At 38.3% G+C, this 16,444-nt stretch overlaps 1 protein-coding gene across 1 annotated transcript in view; it reads left to right on the top strand.

Moving 5' to 3' along the window:
• Positions 1-16,444, top strand: part of COL4A4 (collagen type IV alpha 4 chain) — a 75,728-nt gene that overhangs the window by 28,063 nt on the left and 31,221 nt on the right. The window contains exons 12-22 of the mRNA XM_054205271.1: positions 23-64; positions 1,049-1,129; positions 2,374-2,427; positions 4,014-4,073; positions 4,779-4,823; positions 5,883-5,936; positions 10,651-10,720; positions 12,201-12,305; positions 12,902-13,066; positions 13,627-13,719; positions 14,054-14,217. Coding sequence (XP_054061246.1) covers positions 23-64; positions 1,049-1,129; positions 2,374-2,427; positions 4,014-4,073; positions 4,779-4,823; positions 5,883-5,936; positions 10,651-10,720; positions 12,201-12,305; positions 12,902-13,066; positions 13,627-13,719; positions 14,054-14,217 — 933 coding nt within the window. The remainder of the gene's footprint in view (positions 1-22; positions 65-1,048; positions 1,130-2,373; positions 2,428-4,013; positions 4,074-4,778; positions 4,824-5,882; positions 5,937-10,650; positions 10,721-12,200; positions 12,306-12,901; positions 13,067-13,626; positions 13,720-14,053; positions 14,218-16,444) is intronic.

The following is a 16,444-nucleotide window of genomic DNA, read 5'->3' as shown; positions in this document are numbered from 1 at the left end:
GTGTACATCTTTTATCAATTAGGGAAATCCAGGTATTGGAGTGGATGGACAAAAAGGGGAGCCGGTAAGAAAACAAATATTATTAAAGAAATCAAATATTATTAAATATATTATTGCTGTAGAGTTAGAAGTATAATAGTCTTGTTGGGTTCCCTGTAACCCATTCATTTGCGGCTGTGTGCTCCCACTAATTATGTTACAATGGAAGAAGTAATAGAAGTTATTCAATCAGTTAATTCTGTGCGGAAGTGATTACTTCAGTGAGCTGCCTACAGGAATCGAGCGTATTCTGGAGGTTTTGAAAAGCAACAATCAATATGTTAGTTAGCATTTACATAGCAATTACCTTCTGTAGAGACGCTGCCTAAATAATCCCAAGAGTACCCTCCAGTAACAGTGGCTGTACCAGATCAGTCACTGAATCTCATCTCTTGCTATGTCCAGCAACAGATGCCAAGGAAAAAGTGTAAAAAAAGGACAAACATATAATAATAGTTCCTTTCCCAGTCTCCACCTGTTAGCGTACTCAGGACTTACAGAACCAACGTGGAGTATTTGATTTTCTTCTATGAGTATGTCCAGTCATTTCTTAGAATTCATGTAAGTTTCTAACATGCACAACTTTCCATAGCAAATCAATAATTTCATCTTTACATTCACAAAGCCTTGTGCTCAAAGGCTTTGGTCTGGAACACAAGAGGCTGTATATACACACAAGAGATTTGACAATCCTGTAACCATCTCCACAGCAGACTTGGAGCAGGAGCCATAAGTACAGAGTTCACATTTATTTCCTTAGACATAACATTATTTTTAATGACTGAAGAGAATAGGAAGGGATTAAGATAGTCAGCCTCGCTCATCTCGGGAGACGGTAGAGAGACTAACAGATCTCAGTACCTTTATTTATCTATGGGTATTAGTACAAGTACACATTCAATGAGTACAGAAATATGTAGTGCTGTAGTACAACAGGAAAATATGCTGAGTCTCACTGAAACACTGCATGGAACATAATCTCTCTCTTCTGTTCCTTTGGCTTCCACAGGGTGACATCGGACTTCCTGGGCCACCTGGGTTACCACTGTTAGTTGGACCTCCTGGAGCTCAGCTGTTCAAAGGAGAAAAGGTGTTAATTTGTCTTCATATTTCACTGTGCTCAACTTGGCAAGTACAATCCTCTGATGTAATTTTTGCAAGGATGGCATAGGGAAAATTTTTCTGTAATAAATCATCAGCTTCCACAGAAATCCTGTTCAGCACCCTTCCTACAGGTTTTCAGGAGAGCAGACCCCATGTGTACTTTAGCTCATATCCTTGATAGAAGACTGTCTTGATGCATAAAGGAGATAGTGCCCTTGCTTTGGTTCTTTTCACTTTTTGTCATTAGCAAATCATATTTCAGGCATCCCAGGTTAAGTTGGTTCATTCAGTACTTTGGTATTGAATCTCTCTTGTGGCTCTTCACTAACGCTTTTATTTTTCAGATCTTTTGGCAATTATTCTCTTTGAGATTTTTCCAATGTAATGTTTTGAACTATCAACGCTAACCCTTCTAGGGTTCTCTTTTAATATGAAAATTAAGTGTGATTTTGTTGTCTATTTTTAATGCAAGTTCCTGTTATTTACTGTACTTCAATATCACAGCTACTGTAACTTCAGTTGTGTACCTTAAAAGATTAGAATGTTTGATTAAAAAGAACAGGAGTTACAAAAATTGCATTACAGAGCCCTATATTGGAGTTTCTGGGTCCTCAGGTCTGATTTACTCGAATACACAAATGAAAAAGTAAATTTGGCATTGCCAGTTCCTGCAGCCTCAACTCAGGGAGCCAACAGATTTCACATATTGTATCTTAGGCTTTGATTATGCAAATGGTGTCTAAGTACAGGTGTTTGAGGAAGAGGGAAAGGACCAAAATAACTTATATAAACTCCCCGTGCTGCCGTGCAACACACGACGTGATCATGACCATGTAGCCAGCCAGGCATGCTGTTCAGATTGGGGCTATGCACAGAAGTGTAGATTTATGTGCGTGAATACTTGCATCAAACTAAATAGAGCAGCAAACAAAAACGAACTACTGCCATGCCTGTTTGCAGGAACAAAGCCCCAGTTAGCAGTTCCCTGCAAAGATACATCTGTCTCACTCCACAGTCATTATATGCTGGTTTGACAGTGTTAACAGAAATAAAAATCAGTACAGAATTGTTTTTCTTATTTTCTTCTCCCTGGTACACCTTGAGGAACAGGAAAAGTGCTTATGAAAATACTACTTAACAGTTGTCATTCAGAACAGGACTTAAAAGTTAAACAGCACATAGGCATGTCCTGCATATTAATATACACAACACCTTTCCTTGTATATGTAGGGCCAAAAAGGACTACCTGGAGTAACAGGATACAGAGGGCCACGTGGACCCAAAGTAAGTAATGCGATGATATTAATTTTTTTTTCATGCTGCTGGCAAAGTCTTTCTGTGGTTATTAGGTTAATCTTTTAAAGAACAAGGTGATTGAAGAAATAATAGCATTTGTGCTGTGAAATTTAATCACTACCCAAATCAGTGTGAAAGCAAAAATATTTCAAAACCCTTTGGAAAACCTTTCTGAGTTTGTTTTATACGTACCTATTGAATGTTGCCTGGTAGCAAAAGGTCAGCATTGTTTCCAGTTTGGCTATTGACACATAAAAGACTGGGACTGTGAAGAAAATAGACGCACAGTTTAGTTTTTCTCAAGAGGAGAAATAGAGAAGATCTCTATGTGTTCTTAATGGGCCGTGATGTATGTTTCCCTAAATATGTTAGGGAAAGACTTTAACTTCACATTACAGGTACCATAGAATCATAGAATGTGTTGGGTTGGAAGGGACCTTTAAAGGCCATCTAGTCCAACCCCCCTGCAGTAAGCGGGGACATCTTTAACTAGATCGGGTTGCTCAGAGCTTCATCAAGCCCGACCTTGAATGTCTCCAGGGATGGGGCCTCCACCACCTCTCAGGGCAACCTGTTCCAGTGTCTCACCACCCTCATTGTAAAGAACTTCTTCCTAATGTCTAATCTAAACCTACCCTGCTCTAGTTTAAAACCATTGCCCCTCGTCCTATTGCTACATGCCCTTGCAAACAGCCCCTCCCCAGCTTTCTTATAGGCCCCCTTCAGGTACTGGAAGGTATCCTCAAGAGTAGAGAAGTCAGAGCCATCTGTTTGGATAACGAGTTGCTGTTTGCTATCTATTCTAGCTTTTCTTTTCTTTCTGTCAGTGTAATTAATTTAAACATTAGTGTGCCAGTAAGGAGTTCATGGATGCTGAGCATAAGCAACCACAAAAAATATTCTGGAGTCTTTACTGCTGATAGATTTGGAGAAGGAAAATCCCCAGGCAGGAAACTACCAGATTTCAGAAAAAACAAAGATAATTAGCGACAAAAGAATGAGTCTAGTTTATGTTAAAAACGTATTTAGCTTGGCAGGCAGAAAAGAAGAAAAAAGAAGCCTGAACATCACATTCCTGAGTTCTAAGTCTTGCACTTTTTCACAGATTCGTTTTGTATCATAAAAGGATCACTGTTACTTAGCACTGGAAAAGGAGACAAAACTGATCTTTCTATATCAGATTTACCCTGAAAAAGATGGGCTTTATATGCTTGCTCCAGTACTAGCTGTCTATGTAGATAATAGTACACTTGTTAGTTATAAGTAGGAACTGAGAAATTGACTGATGCAGCCTAAAAGATGCCCAGAGCTTTAAAAAAAAAACCCCCAAAAATGTAACTGCTGAAAGCACATTAAGCTTGGAGAAGAAACCATAGCAAGTTCCTTGAATGACTGAAGCTACGTAGGCACTGATAGCAGTGCTGTATGAAGTAAGGCCCAGTGATTGAGCCTAGCAAGTGAAACAAGAACCATTAAACTAATATACACATAACTTAATAAACATGCACAAACCCAAAAATTTATGGCAAACTTCACTGAGCATCTTGTTTAAACAATTATTTTGAATGTTCCAGGGTGTACTTGGGAGAGGAGAAAAGGGTGAAAAAGGCATTCCTGGATTCCCTGGATTGAGGGTAAGGAAATCGCAGAAGAAATTATTTCACAAATTCACTATGATTAGGTTCATAATATATTTAGAAGTTTAAGTTTGCATTTCCAAGGAAGATTTTATGCATTTTTTTTAAACTGATCTATCATACTATCTGTGTAGAATACTTTGGAGTCCTTCCCTGGGACTCACCCTGTCTCAGACTTAAACATACGTTCATACAGACTTTCTGTCCTTGGAAAGAAGGTAAATCTGTAGAGTTATCCTCTAAATATTTAGGGCTGCACAAAGCTTCTCTGGAGTAGCACAGTACTAACAGTAAATTTAATGTATTCCATACCTGCTGATGGCAACTTTTTACAGCATCTTGTGCTTGATTTACATAACAGTGCTCACATGGAGCAACATGTCCACTACTGTGCTTTGTGCAATATGATAAAAAAAATTAAGTGAAGACCTGTCTGGTTTACTTTGGGCTGTAGTTCAAATTCATGCGTTTCTCTCATATAAAGTATTTGCAAAAGCTTTGCAAAGTTTTTGGGAAACATACCAAGTAATAATTATCTAAGGAATATTAACTGCTTAGCAATTCTGAATAATAATATTACTGGGAAATATCCCAAGTAATAATTAGCTAAGGAGCATTAACTGCTCAGCAATTCTGAGTAAGTGTTATTTTGAATAAGCTTTTACAAACAGTAAAAGCTCACATTCTGCTTGCTTTTATCAGGGTGATCCTGGTTCTTATGGACCTGCAGGTTTTCCTGGAATGAAGGTAAGAAGATACAAAGTATAAACAGCTCCCTGAACAGCGGGATCAGTGAGATTTGGTTTTCTGTGGAGTTGTGCAGATTTGGAGTTTCCGCATACTTGATAGCAGACATTGCATTCCTTCCTTTCTCTCCTGCTACCTGTTGCCACAGAGGATGTATGAACTCTTTGTCTTTGGTTTCTGCCACTGAAATTTGTCTGAAATTGGCTAATGGGATCTGAAGTTGCAAGCAGGAGGAAAAGCCAGTAGGACATGCATATAACATGATAGAAAAGTTACACAGCATGGTAACTTTGGTTGCCATGGTGACAGTGTTCTTGTATTTTGTGTTATATGCATGTTTTGTTTCGATTTGTGGCTCAAGAAATTCCAGTTATGCTTTTAAGTCTGCTAAATGTTAGCTGTGAACTTATGACATCTTACTGGAGTAAACAACAGATAGAGGTATATAGATCTACATCTCGTCCTTTTCTCTGTTTCCTCTCTCCATCTCATTTTCAAATCTAGTTCAGGTAATGATTGCGTTATTCATAAATAACATCAATGTACAATTATTTGCATCTAGAGTTGTGTTCCAGGTGATTGTTTTATCTGCAAAATTGCTTTTTACTCCGTTTTTTACCACTGTCTACCTAAAGAGTTGGAATACTGGATGGATGAATATATTACTATATCATAAAAGGAGAGGAGGAGCTGATATGCAGCTGTCTGCCATGCAACAGTAGTTCAGCAGGCAGCAAACCAATTTCAGCTGTGTTAAGCAGACAGTCTATTAGAGTCTGCTGATATGTATTCCAGCTAGTTCTGTGCCCCAGCTACACTGAATCTGCTGGCCACTATCTAAATAACCTGGTGATACATGTTGTGGGTTGTTTTTTTTTAACAGAAGAGATTCTGTGAAACATACCATCTCTTCTACACACCCAGAGAATTTTCTGAAACAAACTGCAGATGCTATTACAACATGACAGTATTGTGTGACTGCCTTACTGGGTTTTGTTCAATTACTTATATTAGTGTCTTAACAGATTAATCAAATTATATTTATGTGACGCTTTCCAGGGGGAAACAGGATTTGCTGGTTTTCCTGGACAACCTGGCTATCCAGGCAGACAGGTAAAAAAGCCACCAAACACACATGCGCGTGCACGCATGCACACACACACGCTCCCCTATATAAATGCTAATGATTCCTTCCAAATGTACCTGCTTATCAGACCCTTTCCTTTTCTACAGTTGTAACTACTTTTAAGATTTACCATTTTCATGATAGCCATAGTTACCTAACCCAGTGGCATTAAATAACAACGTAAGTAAACATTCCTGCTTGGTGCATATGAGAGTGGAAATTCCATTTTGCATACCATAGGAATTGGTTAATCCCAATTGTCAATAGTTACCTTTAACTATACCAGTATAGTTGTCTAATCCATGAGTTGTAGTACTCTGCAAGTTATTCATGGTTGAACTGCATTTCCCAGAGACATATGCTAGGTAAATGAACCTGCTATTTAGGTAACAGTACAATCCTGCAAACTTTGGTCCATGAACTAGTATGATAATTGGCATCAAATGAGGTGGCAAAATTTGATTCAGATGGGCTTGTTTGCATGAGTTACCAAAGTCTCTTTGCATGTGTTCAACCTGTTCACATAAGCAGCTTTTCCAAGATGGTTACCAGAATGGAAATTGGACTCCTTCACACCAGCTTTGATTAAACATTTCCTACTTTTGCTCACTTAGATGATGCTAGCCATTTTTGTTTGTTTTAGAATACATGTTGCTTTCCTGTAGTGTTTAGAAGCATAAGTGTCATATCTGGGGAGCTAATCAGTTAGAGAGGAGAATATTCATCTGAAAAGCATGGAAGAGATACTTAATACCATTTCAGAAGACCCAGGTGCCAGTCTAGTGACACTTCAGAGTATAAACTCATGGAATTCTCTTCTTCAGGCTGCAGAACCAATGATCATATTGTAATTCTGACTAACAACAGACTCTTGAACGAAGGGAAACTATTATATTTTCTATGGAATCTACAATGCTGAAGCACATTCAGAATGAAAAACCAGCTCTGGATGCTACTCTAGAAGGAGCAAAGCAGCAGTGAATCTAGCCAGGGGAAACTCTAGGGCGTCCCTGGGCTAGGGTCCAGGTGGTACAGTGTATGAGCAGCAGGAGGAATGAAATGCTGCAGTGAAGAAGATGGGTGACAGGATCATCAGTAGAGACAGCAGGGCTGAAAAAGCTCATCATCGAAGCTATTATCAAGTTATCATCAGTACAGAGGATAAAAAACCAATACTGCAGAAATTGTGACACTGATGAACTTACCTCTAAATATTCTGAAATACAAAAGTGGGGAAGTGTTTATTTCTCTCTGAAATAATCTTTTTGGAAAGCTGCATATAAAACAGTAACTTTCCTTCAAGCACAAGTGGTTATATCTGTGAAATCAGAGGAATGACACTCAAGGGATTTTAGTAAGCATCACCTCTGTTATAAATTTAAGGTTAAGATGGGAACACGCTCTCCATAATCTGTGATGACAAAAAGAAATAAACTGTGTCTGGTCCAAGCTTCCCATGAGTAGTATACTGCTAAAGACACAGCTGAAAGTAGAGAAATAAAAAGCAACAAACAGGTTTTCAAGAAGCAGGTTTACAAATGAGAAATGACAAGCACATGGAGTAAATAAGTAAAAGTACGATAAAAACATCTGGTTTAGTCACAGGCTTACTTGTTTGAAAGCTAGGACTGCCAGGAGAGTGCTAGATCAACTTCAGCCAAGATTTCATTAATATAGTCATACTTGGGGAAAAAATAAGTTGTCCATGGATGTTTATTTTTCTGCCATTTGCCCATTAGCAGCTTCACAACAACGTAGGATCATTCGGATACTGATTAGACATTGCATGTCTGTCTTAGTAACAGAAAGATCATGACAGTCCATTACTCCCCAAAACTAGAATCAAACCTTGATGTTGGGTTGTTAAAAAGTTCTCACCCTGATGTGCACATTGTTTTAGTCAGGGGCGTCATTAATAAACTTGAGACAAGATGTTGTATAGGCAGAACAGTGCATTTTTCAGTCTCCATTGATAATCCCAAAGCCTGAGAAGCCATCAATTAACACTACAAACAGTAAGCAAAGAATAATTAATTGTTGGTAGATTATACTGGAGAAAAGTTTGAATGCCTGTAGTAATACCTTGGAAAGATGAAATTCCAATTGCTAATACACGGAGCAAGAGAGAATGATTCAAGTATGGACACAACTTTAAAAAAAAATCAGGTTAACTCACACAGGTGTGCAAAATTCAGAATGATTGCACACATGCTGTAGTTTTTCTTGAAAAGCAACTGGATAAATCTGATTATTCCTGAAAAGTGCAGATCTAGCTAGTCTGTATCAACTGTTCATCTGGCCTCACCAGATGTTGCTTATGATCTCACATATACTGGAGGAACAAGGATATGATTAAAATCCCTCCTGAGAATAACCCACCCTCATGTAGATTTTCTGAAATAAACACATTCAAATAGAATCTAAGATACATTCAGATTTAAGAGAAAGAAAGAGTCAGGAAAAAACCAGTTGCGTTCAAAGTAGATTTCATCTTTAAAAAAATGTTAACTTTTACTTAAAGCAAAGAATGGAATTCAAGGAATTCTTGGCATACCTTTGGGTCCTTAAGTCTGGACATTGGCAACACTGTGCCAGCAACATGCCCTTGCTGCAAAAGCAGCTGATGGTATCCTGGGCTGCATTAGGAAAAGTATTGCCAGTACACCGAGGGAGGTGATTTTTGCGTTCTGCTCAGCACTGGTCTCCATCCTTGGAGATGCTCTAAAGCTGCCTGGACATGATCCTGGGCAACCGGCTGTACGTGGTCCTGCTTCAGCAGGGGAGTTGGACAAGGTGCTCTCCAGAGGTCCCTTCTAACCTCACCCATTCTGCGATAAATATGAGAAAAATACAGAAGGCAACTTCAGACAAAATACAAGCGAGGATATGAGTCCTGTTGAAATCACTCTGAGACCATTTGTCTCTGCTACTAATGGAATGAGTCTCATTAAAATAATGAATGGTCTTTACAGAAAGTGCAAAATGTTCTTGGCCATTGACATTATATAAAGCTACAGAAACTTACATAACAGTGTTTAATGCTTAATAGGGATATCAATAAAACTGATAAGTGATTTTAAACTTTCATTTTAAGAAGACTCCAGATTATACATGAGAGAGATGCTTCCACTGGATGTTTTTGGCATTTTTGTTTTTTTTCTTAAACTGTTGGCGAGTCAAGTCTCCTGAAATTTTTACGGGAAGAGGAAACAGTATCAGTCAACAAAATAATCCAAACATATGTATGCCACTATGTAGGAGTGTACCAACAGTGAAGAGACAGCAAGTATAAAGCTGCCATCCAGAGAGGGTCATAAGACCTAACAGCCTAAATACAGGTTTTCAGAGACCACCACTGGAATTTGGCACTTAAGGAGATACCAAGAACTGAAATTTCTGACCTTGGCTCGTTGACTCTTGAGTTCTTTCTTGTGTTCTGGTTGTGTCATTTTAAAACAAAAGTCATATAAGACTTGGGCCATATCCATCTATTATACAAATCTTTGATAGTTTTATCATCGTTAAATTAATTTTAAATGTCAGAATAATTTGTAAGTTTATCCAGGAGAAGGAAAAATGCTAGGTTTATTTTTTTTCTTTCCTGCCACACAGAAGGCTCTTCTTAGGGAAGAAGGCTCTGTCATTAGGGAAGACATATTTACTTTCCTCTTTAAAATAGCCAAAGATGACACAATGGTGTTATTTCATTATGTGAGATACAGTCAAAGGAAAAAGGCCAACCAAAAGGCCAAAGGTCAAGAGGACCTTAACAAGCTGTCAGTGACAGCTCCAGAACTGTTTAAATATCATATAGTTACCAATTTAAAAGAAAAAAAAAAAAAAGCCCAGAAAGAGGCATGGTCTCTTTGTTTTCACTTGTGTAAGAATGAGTATCCAGTTTTTCAGTCCCAGTTCTCCTTGTCCGTGTCCTAAAAGGCCCTGAACTCCAGTCCCAGGAATGCAATCTCACTACGCGGTTCCCACATTCACATTCTTGTTCTCTCAGTTCCCGTTTGCTGCAGAGAGCAGGGTTGATTCCTAATCTACAAAGCAAAAAGTCTAATACAATTTGCCACATAAGAGACTTCCCCGAAGTCCACTTCACTTGCAGTTCTACATATCAAAATCCATGCTAATTTAGAAATCCTCCAAGCAGAAGTGATTTTCCTTGCCATTAGTAGGCACTTTTATGTTTCCCCAAGGCAGATATTTTAAACTTCTTGTAAGAACTTTGACTATCTCTTACCATCGATAGTTTCTGTCAGACTGTGAAAACTCTCTTCTTAATGCTTATCTGTCATCATAGAAATAATTTCCAAATTCTGGTATAGAATTTTAAAGCAAATAATTACAGCTCGGTTGTTAAATCAAAACATCCCAATTAAATAAGGTACTGATTTACTGTAATTGATTTGTCTTCACAATACATGAATGAAATCAAGTTCAGCAGTTACAAGTTCTGAAGAGTCAAATATATATGTGCGATAGGTATATTAGTGTTTAGTCATTGGTATCCTGAAAGATAATGATTATTTAAAATCTTGTTGCCTGGTTTTAAATGCTGTGAAGTGTCAAAATCCAGTTTCCCAGGCGATATGTGCCACATCCTTACATACCCCACCATTGTTGCAATTTTCAGTTACGTGCTAGCACACTGCATATTTGTATCCATCAGTAAAATTTATTCTTGGACTCTTACAGGGGGATCCAGGAGAAAAAGGGCCCCCAGGTCCTCCTGGAGCTGTTGGAACTCTGCTGCCTCCTATAAAAGGTTATAGCTAGTCTACAACTATAACTAGTCTTTCTGCTGTATGAAGTGTGTAGGACCTATTTTGCTAAGGTGTTTGAAAGTGATCGCTAGGGATTCAGGGGACAGAATCATAAAACATTCTTTTCCTAGTGGCCACATTCTGTGTTTGTTTCTCACTGATCTAGAACTATGGTAAGCATTCAAGTTTCAGATTAAATGTTTGCATGATAGATCTTTATGCATGCAGTCACAGGTAGATCTGCAGGACTGTCCCGTTATTGGACCTAAGCATATTGAGGAAAAAGCTATGAAAAATAATGGTGGATAATGGATGACAAATAAGAAAACCAAGCATCCCGTTGTAATATAGAATTCCTATTTTCAGAATTGCCACAACACACAGATTTTAGACTACAATTAAGCTTCCTATTGCATAGCATGGGTGAAATCCTGGAATGAGTACTCCCAACAGAATACCTTCCTACTTAAACCTCAGGCTGGGTTTTTATGTCCCAGCTCCCTTTATCCCCATCATTGTAATCTAATTGGTGAAAAGGTGTGTGGAAGTTCTTACCTCATAGCAGGATGCAGTGAGGAACAGCCAAGCCTGCTGCCTGGAAGGGATTTTCTTTGGCATCTCGCACTTGGGGAACCTGTATTGTAAGAATATTTTATCAGAGAACTTCTCATAAATTGTATTCCTAGTGCAACAAACACTGGTCATGAACACAGAAGTTACAACACAACCCCAGTTCAGCAGAACCTCCCTATTAGATAGGGGTCTCATCTGAAAATCAATTAAATTTGGTTTCCATTGTCTTCTGCGTGTTTCCAGCCTATGCAACAAAAGACTTAATCCCATGCTTCATATCTCAACATATAAAATTAATTATGTGCATGGTGTGTCAGTAGATACATTCTTCAGACAGAGAGGCCTTAAGCAGAATTGTTTGAGAACAGAACTACTACCAATGTTTTGTTTTTCCAATTTAATGAAGCCATTTATATCTGATTCTCATTTTCTTTATCACTATGTAATTGCAATTTTTAAACTTACTCATTATAGCAATTTTGAAAATATAGTTTTTAAAATTTGGGTCATTTCAACTAGGATGATCCTGAAATGACCTCCCTCTGTGCACTGCCAAATGTGCATAACATGAGATGCACATTTATTTTAAATGCTACGTGTATTTATTTTGGGAAAACATTTCTCTCGGCATTCTGAAATGCGTAGCACGAAGATACTGCTACGGAGTGACAAAGACTTAAAACTTTGCCCACGAAATGGTCAGGAATCCATAGAAAAGTAACCAAATCCTCCCACCTTAAAATTAAGTTGTTACACATTTATTCAAAAATGTTTCACAAAGACGAAAGAAGTTCCTGTATTTTACTTTTGTGTAGTTTCCAAATTATTATTTTGGTTGCACTTTAATTTAGATTTAAGCTCTCAATTGCATAAGGTGTTCAATTCACATGTTTTTATAATTCTGTGTAGGTCCACAAGGAGATCCTGGATTTCCAGGTCCTGCTGGTGATCTGGGGTCAGTTGGACCAATTGGTCCTGCAGGCCCACTAGGAAGACCAGGAGATGATGGAACAAGTAAGAGAAGTAGGGGATAAAATGTGAACTATATACCAGTAGGAGAGAAAGCAGCTAAAAGAAAACTGGTTTTTGTTCTTGCTTGAGGCAAGTCACTAACATGAGGATTTGAGCTCTACAAAGAGTTGGTAAAAGTATTAGCTCAGCACTTAGTGGCCATAGAAGAACCAAAACAATCCAAACAGAACATTAGGAATTACTAGAACAGAAACGGAAGACAAAAGCAGAATGCTGCTGTGCACTGTAAATACATGGTATGTCTGTAAATGGAGTGCTGTGCTCAAAAATTCTATTCTCCATCTCAAAAAGATATAAATGAAGGTGAGAAGGATGACTTTGCTCTGTATAAGGAACTAGATTAACTGGGATGCCTGGAAATTAGATAATGGGGAGGAGGAGAAGAAGGATTTGAATGTCTAAAGCGGAGCCCCTTTTCCTGGGAATCCTGGGAAACCTAAAGATTTAGATTTAAGTCTTTGTTATATAGGCGTTCTTCTTCAGGACAGTTCTGAATGGTCTATAATTTCCTCCTTGGTATCTTGTAGTAATTGTTACTATGAAGCTGTATGGGCCATATACCATTATTTTCTTTATAGGTCTGCCTGGACTGCCAGGAGTAAGTGGGGCACCAGGACCTCAAGGTTTTCAAGGTGACCCTGGTTTCCCTGGAACAGGTGAATCAATTCCAGGAAGACCTGGATTTCCTGGACCACCAGGCCTACCAGGACAGCCAGGAAGACAAGGCTTACCTGGACTACCTAGTAGGTTTAACGGCAATTTATATGGCGAGAATATTCTGCACGCTAATAGATCCATTGCTTTCGTTACTCCTACAAAAAACATAGAAGTGAAAAGTGGATTTTGACAGATTTATCAAACTTTACGTTTGAAGTAGAAAAATTTTTTTCCTATTAGTTGTCAGTCAGTGAGATGTCAAGATTTTCATAATTTTCTGTGTGATTTAAACCCACAAAGTAATATATGAGAAAAATGTTGCTAGAAATATATCACCTGAAGTAAGAAACACAGCAAACTGTGTAGGAAACCCAAATCAGCATCCTTTAGTAAAGAAACAAGAGTCGTAAAATTCTACAGTGGATAAAGGAAGAGATAGTGGCAATGGAAACAACATGTGTCAACATCAGCTGTAGCCAGACTGACTCTTGTAGTATGATCTATAAGCAACAACTTGTAAAGCATTTCATAAGATCTCTAGTTTTTCACATGGGTATAACAAGAGAAGGGAGAAGAGAACATGTGATCCAAGTTATGGAAACAGTCAACCCAATTTATACTAGATGTACAATTTGTTTTTTCAAAGGTGTCATCTGTACTGACAGAGGGATCCCAGGAGAACCTGGAGCAAAAGGTCAGATAGGCCTTCCGGGAAGAAAAGGTGAAAAAGGAGAAAAGGGTAAGTATGCCTGAATAGCAACAATTTAAATATGAGACCTTCGCCACATACATCAGACCTAAATTTGCAAGAAGGTTATGGTAACTTGGAGCATAAGGCCCATCAAAGTGTGGAGTTAAATGGCCTGTTAGCACTGGGGCTTCTAAGTTGGTAGAGTCATGTCAGTGCAGCGGTTATTCAGCACTGTAAAAGGAGACTGATATGCTTCACTCCTTTGAAGGCCATAATGAGATAAAACCGTCTGTGCACTGCTCACACAGAATAAAAGGGCAGTGTTATTTTTTCTGTATTAAATTTGCAGCTGTTTCAATGTGGTTTTGATGCATTCACATAGGAAATCAAGGCCTGTGCTCATGTAGTGCTGGTCCTCCTGGTCCCCGTGGTGTGCAAGGACCTCCAGGTACTCAAGGAAGGAAAGGACAAATGGGATATCCTGGAAGACATGGAGAAAAGGGTGATCCAGGCTTATCCGGTGCAGTGGGATCACCAGGGCTCCCTGTGAGTAGCTTTCATGAGCTTCAGTAAATAAATAACATCAAGTTACCTTTTATGCAGGAGGCATTTAAGCAGAGTGGTGGAGAAACTGCCTTGGAAAACTACCTGAAACTTTTATCTACTGTTGCTTATTACAGTCTTGTTGGAGGATGCATTTTATTGGCGTCTGTCTGATTTCTTTTGTGGCAGTGGGCAGAGTTTTACACCGAGGGACAGAATCCCATACTTCCTTTTTGGGGTGATCAGGAGGCTTAGGAAAGCTGGTCTATGTTCATTTTGGTTTGACTTGGTTTTACTTTTAGTTTTGAATACCCATTGTTTTTCTTGAAAACATTGTAGATGCACAATTTGCTCCACTGAAGATGATTTTTCAGTTATTTCAAAGGAAAGCATTTCCAGCAAAACCTTATCAAGGTAAAGAATTGCATGCTCTCAGCAGGTCAAGATGGATTCTATGATGCAACATCTACCTGGGGGGGACAGGGCCTGAAGAAAACGGAACCCTCTTTTTTTCAGGCATTTCAAGTCATTTTCTTTATTCCCTTTTTAGAAATTAATTGAAAAACTTAATTTATTTGATATGCTTAATTTATTTTATAAGGCAGTCTGAACATAATGTAGAGTCTTCCACTCGTGCAGACTCTGAAAGGCATTGCGATTTGTTAGGTTTTATCCCTTTTACGGTTCCATGTTGCTTCATAATCTCCTGTTTTCAATCACTACTCAGCCAAAGTATGTTCTCCACAAGGATCAGCTACTATAGGCAATGCCTTGTCCCTCTAAGCATACATATTATAAACGAGGCTGAAATGGAATAAAAATTTGTGCTTCATATAAGTTTATCTTATTCACCACAGCGAGAAATAATTCCAAACACCACTTTAACTCCCTTAGGAGAACATTATAAGATGATTTATTGGACTTGCTGTGATTTTGTTCCACTTGTTCAGGTCTGGCATGTGGACTGTACATCCAGGATGCTGCATAGCAAAATGATGCCAAATAGAGGGTTTTTTAAATATATTTTCTTGCGTGTGAGACCAATTCTTTGAAAATATAGGTAGATATGCTTGGCTTTATGACTCTTCCATTATGTTTTATTTTGTTTGGGGTTTTTGAGGTTTTGTTTTGTTTTAATACAGAACTCTTTTTCACATGAGGAATTGCTTAAAAGTTTCCAGAACATTTTATTTCAAAAGAAAAAAAAAAAACAAACATTGTGAGACTGAAGGAAGGAGGTCAAGGGGCTCTGCCATTTGAGTTCCAATGGTTCCACTACAAGCTTTGCATTTGTTTTTATTTTTCTTTTATTTGTTGTGTTACTTTTGAAAGTATGTTTTAGCACTCGTGGTTCTGAAGTAAAGCTTGAAGCCTTGTCCTGAACACTTTGGTATTCTTAGGTTGCTTAAGTGGGAAACAAGGACAAAGTAATCATTTTGAAAAGAAATAATTCACCTCAATACAGACATGCTTTGGTCTAATGGATTTCCTACAGATATATACTTTTTCCATTTTTCTGCTCTCTTTTCCTCCCAAATGTATCATTTCACTTTTCAAACACTAATAACTCATCACTGCCAACATGACGATCTAGACATTTTAACAAATAGTCACTGCTTGTTTCAGATACACCACATTTTTCAGAAGTCTCCGGCCTGTTTTATTGTTACAATGATTTACAATTACTTTATAAATTGTGTTTTCTCCACCTATTACAGAGGAAACTGGCTAAATAATACCCCAGCTTTTCAACATTAGTGGCCTTTTACTTCTGTGTAAATTTCACAAGGTAAAAAACATATTTACCCACATGTACTGTCGCAAGATCAGACCCTTACCAATGACGATATGCAAACCACACTCTGCTTGAAGAGCTGAGAGCATAAATCTACAGAAAAACATACAAAATTACTTCTTTTCCTCTCTAAACCTGTCAAGTCATAGATTCTTCTGACAATACCAGCTACCTAACTAGATGTAGATGAAATTTTTTTATTGGCAGCTTTATGGGATTTAACTCAGCAAAAAAAGCGTCACTTACCAACTACTACGTTCGCATCTGGGAGGACAGCCTTATCCAGCAGTCACCGCACTCCACAGAATCCCTTCCTGTGTAGCCTCGGTGGATTGTGGGTTGAAGTCTGCAGTGGGAAGAGTTTGTGAATTGTTTGCATCTTAATATTCTTGCATTTACAGCCACAGCTGTATACGGCCATGGACCTGATTCTTC

The sequence above is a fragment of the Rissa tridactyla genome, chromosome 6 (genome assembly GCF_028500815.1).
Source record: "Rissa tridactyla isolate bRisTri1 chromosome 6, bRisTri1.patW.cur.20221130, whole genome shotgun sequence".
NCBI lineage: Eukaryota > Metazoa > Chordata > Aves > Charadriiformes > Laridae > Rissa > Rissa tridactyla.
This window is presented reverse-complemented; position numbering and strand designations above follow the sequence as displayed.